Source organism: Gavialis gangeticus, unplaced genomic scaffold, assembly GCF_001723915.1.
Source record: "Gavialis gangeticus isolate Ggan-Ray unplaced genomic scaffold, GavGan_comp1, whole genome shotgun sequence".
NCBI lineage: Eukaryota > Metazoa > Chordata > Crocodylia > Gavialidae > Gavialis > Gavialis gangeticus.
The window spans coordinates 128,967,236-128,977,129 of record NW_017728992.1 but is presented as its reverse complement, the minus strand read 5'-3'; the positions used below and the strand labels follow the sequence as shown (position 1 = coordinate 128,977,129).

Sequence of the window (9,894 nt, the reverse complement as noted above, 5' to 3'; positions counted from 1 at the left end):
CTTCCTGCCTCTTGGGCAGGGGGCTGGACTCGATGATCTTCCAAGGTCCCTTCTAGCCCTAGTATCTATGGAATCTATGAAATCTACCCAAAGAGCCTTGCCTGCCCAAGTCCTTGCCTGCCCAACATGGCTCCAACCAAAAACCCTGGGTATGACCAGGGTTTTTTCCACTGTTTCTCTCTCACTTTCAACCTCCAATATTTATGATCTCTAAGACGTTCTGATTCAGAGGCTGTACTCCCATCTCCTAGGCAATAGCTACTAATGGCCCTTTCTTCCAAGAATGTGTTCAAACCCTCTTCTGAATCTGGTTAAACTGTCAGCTTCCACAACACCTGGTAGCAGCAAGTTTCACATTTTAATTACACGCTGTGTGAAAAAGAACTTCCCTTTGTTAGTTTTAAACTTACTACCTATTTGTTTCATTTTGTGACCCAAGTTCTTGTATTGCAGGAGACAGTAAATAATAAATCCCTATTTACTTTCTCATCACCATTTTGTATTGTGTAAACCTACATGGTACTGCTCGTGCCTGCTTGCCTCTCCTATGCAGCCCTCAGACCGCAAGTTCTCCTCTCACATTGGTAAAAAGACACCTTGCATCTATTGAGAGATTACCTGACTGCAGAAGTTCAAGTTTATCTTTCTTGTACAAAGACAGTTCTCCAATGAAGCATACACCGCCTTTAGCCAGCAAAGCACTGGAAGCCTGAATACTAGCGGTTCCAGTTCCATGCTTATCTTTACACACAGTAGGAAAAATGTTGCTAGATGGTGGGTGTCGTATGCCCCGAGGCACAAGGCAAATACTATAATTCAAAAGCCTGGGAAATAAAGTAGTTCTGTCAACAATTTTCAATATCTGCTGTTCAGTTACTGTTTTACCTTTGCAAAAAGGCAATAATATATTACTATTCCATAATAACACTGTATTTAATGTCTCAGAACTAAAAAGAACAAAGGTTGCTCTACATCTTTCAAATCAAATATCGTTTATAAAGGAAAAAAATAGAACAAAATCAAATCCTTTTATAGGAGTTTAAAATATTTCTGAGCCCAGAGTTAAAATCTACAGTTTCTTGCACATTACTGTGAAAGGGACATCTATTTGGAAAGTTATTCCAATTTATCTTTAATAGTTCCTTTCTAGTTTCACTGACTACACAAAGAACAATAAGCTTTCTATTTGTATTCTATTCTGTAATTCTATTTGTATTAGTCTAACACAGATAGCAAAATTTGGGTTGCGGAATGAATAGTTTTAGGGTAATTCAACCCCAAGTTTATAATGTTGATCCTGTCCCACAAAATTCCATAGGACTTTTCCATTGACTTCAAAAGGTGCAAGATCAAGTCTCTACTGAAAGAGTTCTCTTGGCCTTTTTGTCAGAAATGTGGAAAGGCCTGCAGATCTACATAGTTATGGAATTGAAAGCTCTGCCCCTGCTTTCATCCACTTCATCCCCCAGTGCTTCCCCTTGATGTGGGTGAGGGGCCTGGACTCAGGACACACCTGTGAGTGAGCATCTCAAATTGTGCCTCCCCCATTCAAGGGAACCCTGTGAATTTTGCTATGCTGAAGGTTCCTGGTGTCTGTACAAAGTGAGGGCAAGATATGTCCTAGTATTAATAAACAGCATGCTATGACAGGACAGTAAACGTGAATCAGGAGTCTAACAGCATTTGAAACAAAAGCATAGCTCCGTATACAAAAGCATGAGGAGAGAGTTTCGGATTTATCTTAGATACTTTATCTTCCTGCCTATATTTATCTAATGCAGATAGCAAGTAAGCTTCCTTAGGGCTGGGCTGTAAAGTGCTACATGCAACTACAAGATGCTACAAAAACATCAATTAGCATATTCCTATTTTTATTATTAAACAGGTGTTTTTGTTATCTTTTTCACTTGTTGTTAAATCGCTGGAAAAAAGATCCTTTCTGTTTTAATCTTTCCATGCTTGACTTCTGTCTGCATGTCTTTAAGTCTGTTCTAGTTTTAACCCTTTATCAAAGGGTAAATGTAAAAAGATACAACTGAAATGACTGAACAAAAAGTTGATACTTGCCAGATTTGTATCCCTTTTTGACAAAAGAAATATAACCATACTTGGGGAGAAAAAGTGATTTTAAAACTGCACAGTGGAAAATATGTTCTATTCATTTTTGCATAAAGGTATTGCAGATGCTCTACAGGACAACAGGATATGTCTGAAGAGATGACCATGCTAGAGTTTTTTTGTCTAAGATTTCCTATACCTGAAGCCATCAGTTCAGCTCGACCAGTGATAGCAAGAGTAGGCATGCTGGTGTATAAAGCTAGCGTTTTTATCGCTGTCAACTGCCCAGGTCAAAAAACAAAACAAAAAGTCCTATAGCGATAAAAATGCCAGCAGCAATTCAGACCTTGTTCCCACTGTTCAGCAACTTAACTAGTAAACATCAGGACAAAAAGCCTTTGTCAAAAAACAAAACAAAAAATGCTATCAGCAAATTTACATTAGGCTGAGAGGCGTGCTTATAGCCACAGCTTGTCCTTCTTGATTTCAGAAAGTTGTCATTTGGCCTCTGCTAAGTGGGTACAGTCTTAAAAGCTTGGTGAGATAGTGATAGACTGCCTATTCAAATCTTTATTTATTAAAAGCCAGATTTTAAATCAAACCCATGGACTTACATGCAGTAATGGCATTTCCACCATTTTCCTCTCCCACCAGTATAATAGTGAGGAGTAGGCAAACTGATGAAAAACACAAAGAGGATTCAGGATTATACAAAAATGTGTTATTTTTTCATGTATTAATACGCCAACATTATCCTTCTGGTATAATGATTGTTTTAATTAAAGTTAATTTTATTTGTAAAACAAGAAATTAAGTTACCTGTCTACTATTAGAGTGTCACTTGTCGCAACCAAAAGATCCAGATAACCTGCTGTCTCAGTATCTTCATCACATGTCTGTACTAGACTCAGCAACATAGACAGCTTGAGAGTATTATAAGTGCCTGGTGGAACAACTTGAGAAGCAAATATATTGGCAAGTATGGCTGAAAACCTCCAGCATGAATTTGAAGTCAGTGAAAGCAGGTACTTAAAATTGTCACTGATATGAGAAGGATCTAGTAGAAACAAAGTTTATCGTTTTAATAGACATATTCCTAAAACTGAAACATTAACATTGGGTGAATTACATCACAGAAGAGATCTTCTAGCAGAGAACTTAATGAAGAACTAGATGCTTTTTGGATTTACTTTAGTTTTGATATTTAGACAAAAATTCAGACTCTAACAAGGTTATCATCTGTTTTTAGCCATTTAAATTTAGTGTAAAACACTTTTACCTTTGGGAGTATACAGCTGTATATTGTTGACCTCTATACATACTGTAGCTTGTGGGCCATTTTGTACGCAAGCTGGAATTCCTATAAACCTGTATCTGTTTCCTATTTTTACTTTGTTGGACAATTCATCTAGAAAGAAAATATACCCATGGAAATATGGAGGAGATTTATTAGAAAATCCAAAGCTTTAAAGCTTGGAGAATAAGAGTAGAAAGCATTTTTTAGTATTTTAAAAGAATGGTTGAGATAAGAAAAATAATTTATTTGGAAATAAACAATCGGGTGATTTCAGCTCAACCACAGGAGTTAGGAATGCAACTGTACAGAAAATTCTAGGTTTTAGGGCACCAGGTAAGTGATGGATTAGATGAGTTAATTCAGGATTTCTCTTCTGAGTACTTAGATGCTGCTGCTATCTTTGCTTGTACACTCAAATTTTGCTCTGAGATTTGTAGTGTTGCTGTCAGTGACAACCCTGTAAATGTGATGGCAAAATACCTTGGGTAAAGGGAGGTTCCAGAATAAACAGACTAGAAGACAATGCAAAAATATGCACATGTGATGCTTCCCACAAATGTGATGGTTCCCAAAGATATTTCATTCAAAAATCAATGCCCCCTTTTGGTGTTTTTGCTGTGCAATGTAATAATGAGGCTGAGCCTGTGAGATGCTATATGCCCTCGAAATCCATTGAAGTCTGTGGAAACAGACAGCATTCATTACTTCCCACTATCTGACCCAAAAGCTCTATTTTGTAACCACTTGTGTGCAACATTAGCATTTAGCTGCGTGGTTCATGATTAAATTTACAAAATAAAAAAAAAAAAATGTAGATGCTGGATAACAAATACCAAAATTAAAATAAGAAGAGCACCAGAAAAACATTTTCTTATAAAAATAAATTCAATCTTTTGTGTCTAAATAAATAAATGTTGTTTATTGTTTGTGAAAGAAGTTAGAAACCCAAAAAAACAGAGATCATGGGGAAAAAATCCCTTAAGAAAATAACTAGTTTGAGGAAGGATATTACAAAAACATTGTCCTAATGTGATACAACATGACTAAAGGAAGTAGAAAGGAGGAAGAAAGAAACAGAGATCAGCAATCTAATTTTCGCTTTTGGTTAACAAGGGACACAGATAACTCACAATATCATAGTGCGGCACATTAACATACAGCTTACTTACCTCTTAGAAAAACTGTAAAAGACTGAATTCTGAAATGTGGCTTATTGTTGAAGTATCCTTGAAAAGCTCTAAGAGCCTTTGCATCAATCATTTCAACCAACTGTTTATCTTTCAAAACAAAGACACGTAGAAAATTACATTTCTTAGGAGAGGTACTTTACTGTTTCTCAAAATAACTTAAGTACACAGAAATGTAACAGAAGTAAAAATATAAGTGTGAATTAGAAATAAAATGATGCAGTTCTCACCACCAAGTACTCTAAATTTCATGTCCTCCTGCAGTGGTGAGGTGCACAAGCTGCACACAAAATCATTCCTCACTGTGGCAGACTCTGTAGCTCCAGGTAGATGTACTCTTATATATCTAAATCCTAATAAAAAGCATTCAATCAGTTCTTCATATTTTGTCATAAATTTCTAACACAAGTCAAGTTACTTAAAACCCCAAACTGATTTTGAATGTAGCTTAGTATGTGTCAGGTATAAGCTCTGAAAACATCCTGGTAATTTAAAAATAGGACAAAGCCTTCATTAGAGTGAGGAAAATAGTTAAAATATTGAACTGAAAATCAGGAGTTCTCAAATTGTATGCTGCCAAAATACTTTTGTCTCATGTTCTATGCTTCCTGGAACCTACGCTGTGGTACCTTGAATTTTTTTTATTATAGTTTCACCACTGGATGGCAGAACTACATATTCTTAACCTGCTGGCCTGACTGTGAGGAAAAAAACAAGAGACAAGAGCAAATTCCTATGCGTGGCATACAAAAATAAATGGGGTCTCCAAGTTCATAGCCAAATACTGGAAATCAATTTTGCTTTACACCTGTGTAGTCACTAATGTTGTAAATGGAAACAAAACAAAACACTTAGGGCTTGTTCCATCAGAGACTTCAACACCAAAATAACTTTACTCCGAGCAATTATGCCAGAAAAACCAAAATGGAAAAAAGTTCTAGACCAGAATGGATTTCTTTACAGTAATCTAGTCAGTCCATATTAGTAGGGGTGCAACACTAGCCAGGTCTACTCTGGAAACATTTGCCAGGAGATTAATGTCCTTTAGGGGTTGAGGGTGTGATTCTTTACCATATTTTTATACTGACAGAAAAGCCCAGCACAGACGCATCAAAAATACCAGGAAAAAAGTCCTTTTGCTATCACAGTTTATTTTAGGGGTGTTTAACCCTGAAAACTTGTGGTAGGACAGGTGCCACAAGTGGCATAGGCAGCAGGGGTGTGTGGCATACAGCAGATAGGGAGAGGACAGGCCAGGGAACAGAAAGTACAGTAACAGATTAGGCAGGGAGAATGAGGCAGGGAGCAGAAAGCAGAAGAGCAGATCAGGCAGAACAGGGCAAGGAACAGAAAACAGAGCAGCAGCTTGAGCAGGGGAAGGGGATTGGAGTGGCACTGGGGAGGGTTCCAAGCCCATTTGTAGCATGCCTGTCTGAAAGGTTGGCCTCGACCGGCTTATTTCTTTCAGGGGACTCAGGAAAAGAATAGTTTAGTTGATATGAATTTGCTTTCATCAAGGGGTTTGCTGCTTTAAATAAACTATCAAGAACTTTCCAGCATAGACCTGGGTACTGAAAAGTTGTCTTATTCTAACTACATTAGAACTGTCCTTGGCATAAATTTCCTGTACATAAATTAGATGAAAATTTAATATTAATTTACAATTTTTCCGAATAGCATTTTCTTAAATTGTTAAGCTAAGAAATGAGTTAATGAGCTAATCAGAGAACATTTTGAATCTAGTACTTCTTTCCATTTACATTTCTTTACCTTCAGAAAATGGACAGCTGTCTTCCGAACAAAGGAATCTTGCTCCTTGAGTATATTTTGTTACCATTCCCATTGCAATCACTATTCCCTCTGACATGTAAAATCTCTGAGACATGTAATTGAATGGAAACTCACACAGACTGAGGACGTAACTTGGCAGAGAAGGTAAGTGTGTTGGTTTCAGCACTATACTAATCTAATGAGAGAGACAGAGTTGCATTTTAAAAAAAGATATATGGCACACACTTGCATGTACAAACTCTATGTGGCAGATTAGTGTGTCCCTGGACTTGAGTATACACTAATAAGTTAAAAATAGCAGAAGTGTATTTACCTACTGAATCATAATCAGAATAGGTCTGGATAAAAATTCCTGAGTATTTTTACATATTTTGGGCAACATATTGGACCAAAGTGAAAGTGAAAAATGAAAACTGAAAAAGTTAATACCAATCCCTCCACCCCCTTTGTAAATATTGCTTTAGAAATTATCTGTGTAGTCAAACAAATTAGCAAATTCACCTGGGCCTCTGTCTGTAATTGTTGAATTAATGACAGGGTTTTAACAGCTATGAAACACACCTGTAATTGAAAATAAAAAATATTTTGCAAAGGGGAACTTGGTTTAAAATATTTAGTACGTTTGGCTTTTGGGAAGTTGTACATTACTTACCGACTGAAAAATCTGTGCAGCTTTTAGGGGTTCATGCAAAATTTGATTTCCAAGAGCTGTGTCCAATTCAGTAATGTCAGAAGGGTTTACTGAAATTATGAATCGATAAACAGCATAACTTTGCTTTGAGTCTGTAGGAAAACACAGAAGTCTCAGAGCACATGACTTTAAAATAATGTTTGCTTAGTTTATCAATGTGCATAGAAAAATTTACTGAATCCATGGTACCATTGTAGTGTTTGCAATCATCCACCAATTTCTGAAGGCCACCACTCCGATCAAGGTAAATAAGGGCAACCTCCCTCATTTTCAGAAGTTCTGGACTCATCTTTTAGGGAAGTTTTTTGCTCGCCTATTAAAAGGTAAATGACTATAAATCATCAGTGAGAGAACTGGCAGTGGACATCAGGAATGCTATAATAATAAAAGGATAGAAACACATGTAACAAGTACATCATGCACCTAAAAATGAGACTAGGAAACTAAAACAAAATACTGCCACCTTCCCAATACAAACAATGCAGTTCCTTTAGAAAGATTTTTTTAAATAGCCTTTAAAATGGAAAGTCTCTTACATTCAAAGAATTCAAGTGTTATATTACACTGTTAATATAAATTCTCAGCTAATAATAAACCTATTTTTAAAACCTGGAGAGACTAGAAAGGCTCTAAAGCAGAAGACTGTGACTAATATAGTTACAACCATTATATAAAAAAAAAATTTTTTTTTGCAATATTTTTACAGTATTTCTTTGCAATAACTAGGCCATGACTAATTTGAAGACCCAGTAATAATCAGTCACAAGTTTCATACCAAATGAAACTGAACATTGAATGAATATTAATCAATATCCTGCTCTGTTCTCATGTCCTATATGTTGTCTAATTTAGAGACTGATCTTACACATACTTTATGCTCGTCCTTAATATTATGTTTTTGGGTAATTTCAGTGGAACTGCTCCTATGCATAAAAGCAAGGTTAATTAGTAAATCTTTTGCTGGACTAAATACAGTTGGGAGAAATATTAGATAGGCTTTCTGATACAAAATGGATTTTCTTAGGTCTGGGAAAAGAAGAAGATGTATCTTAAACTAAATACCAGGGAAATGAATCACTTACATTTAACTGAAGTTAAGATCATGCATACATTTTTCAAGACAATGTTAGGCGTTTGCAAGCCCCATGGGAGAAGGTGTTTACACTCTTCATTTGGTTTATATTATCCACAAATATATTATACCATTACATTATATATAACCATAACAACATAAATAGGAAATAACTTTCAAGTATTCAGATCACAAAAGCTCTACTGGATCTTCAGCTTTCAGCTACCTGGTAGTTTAAGGTAGTCTAAGGTAGTCAGGCCAGGCAGTTATGGGCTTAGAGTGAGCCTGCTCTGGAAGTGCCTTTTCTCTATTCAGATATGTACCTAGGTCCAATAATGTTATAGTCTGATTTTCACAGAAATGTCAAGAGGCTTAATAGGATAAAGAGACTGATCTATTCTGAACACTAATACATTTATTTTTTATTAAGACATTACAGCAAGTAGCACTTGCTGTAATGAAGTTTACACTAAAGTTTGGAGTACTTTTGTACATATGTTTAAGGTTGCTACCTTACAGATCTCCTAGACCAGACATGTAAAATATATGGCCCAAAGGTAGGATCTGATTCACAGGGCTTTTAGAGGGATTGGAAATTTGGGAGCAGGGCCTGCCACCGAGCTTAGTTGGGGATGTGTTTTGGCAGCGGAGAATGAAAGACAGCTGCATTAACCCCTGCACCTCCCTGATGCTGCTTGGTCCACCACTGCCTTTACAGCAGAGTCCTGCAGTCCAGATCCGGCCCAGGGACCCAAACCACTTTGATGATGCTGCTGTAGACAATGAAATGCACCCTGTGCAGACTGCCAACATGAGACACTACTTAAATTCTCAAAAAAAACCCTCCTAGGGTCAGCTGCTGGCTCCAAGGACAGAATCTGTGGGCTTGTCAGAGGGTAAAGCCATACTGTGGAAGACCCTCTGTAATACCTGTGGATCTAGAGAAGAAAAAAATACAGTTATTTTAAGATAAGATTAGGTACAACAGTGCTCTGTGGATGTTGTGGATATGAAGAAAAGGCATGAAATATGAGAGACTGCAAAAAGCACAAGGCACCAGCACATGAGGAACTGGGAATTGCTTCCATGTGAACTGCAAAAGCTCCTCTGATCCTTAAAACCTCAAGAAAAATGGATGACATTCAGCTGAATTTGAGTCATGCACATCCTTTTAACTACACCCACGTGCAGCACCGCCGCCACAGCCTGCGCTGCCCACACAGAGCTTCTTCCCTTGCATGCAGGCACCGCACAGCTGCAGGGGGGTAGGGAGGAGGAGGAGGAAACACGGGCACAGGGCTGGGCTACAGCTTGAAGGGAAATGGGTAGGTTGTTCCCAGGTATGTGCTGTGCAAACACCAAGCAGCTTGTCCCCTTCACAGTTGCTGCTGGCCCCAAACACTGACCGTGCCACACGCCTACCTCAACCCACCTTCACAGAGACAGCAAAGAGGAGCCTGGGGCAGCGCTGCCACAGGGAAAACTGAACAGGTTGAGAGAAAACCGCCTCCACTCCCCACACTGGCACCTCACCCCTAGGTGGGAGGGGTACTGAGGCACCAGGCTGCCCTCCCCTCACCCACCCCCTCATGCCAGAGCAGGAGCAGCTTGCAGGCGTGGGTGTAGTTAAAAGGATGTGCATGACTCAAATTCAGCTGAATGTCATCCATTTTTCTTGAGGTTTTAAGGATCAGAGGAGCTTTTGCAGTTCACATGGAAGCAATTCCCAGTTCCTCATGTGCTGGTGCCTTGTGCTTTTTGCAGTCTCTCATATTTCATGCCTTTTCTTCATATCCAC

General features: G+C 38.0%; 1 protein-coding gene across 1 annotated transcript in view; it reads right to left on the bottom strand.

Annotated features, from left to right (window-relative positions):
- Positions 1-7,622, bottom strand: part of MCMDC2 (minichromosome maintenance domain containing 2) — a 21,540-nt gene extending 13,918 nt beyond the window's left edge. The window contains exons 1-9 of the mRNA XM_019527755.1: positions 7,214-7,622; positions 6,986-7,116; positions 6,835-6,894; positions 6,313-6,508; positions 4,773-4,895; positions 4,525-4,632; positions 3,338-3,466; positions 2,878-3,115; positions 619-824 (exon numbers count right to left, since the gene is read on the bottom strand). Coding sequence (XP_019383300.1) covers positions 619-824; positions 2,878-3,115; positions 3,338-3,466; positions 4,525-4,632; positions 4,773-4,895; positions 6,313-6,508; positions 6,835-6,894; positions 6,986-7,116; positions 7,214-7,313 — 1,291 coding nt within the window. The 5' untranslated portion in view covers positions 7,314-7,622. The remainder of the gene's footprint in view (positions 1-618; positions 825-2,877; positions 3,116-3,337; positions 3,467-4,524; positions 4,633-4,772; positions 4,896-6,312; positions 6,509-6,834; positions 6,895-6,985; positions 7,117-7,213) is intronic.
- Between the last annotated feature and the right edge of the window lie 2,272 nt (positions 7,623-9,894).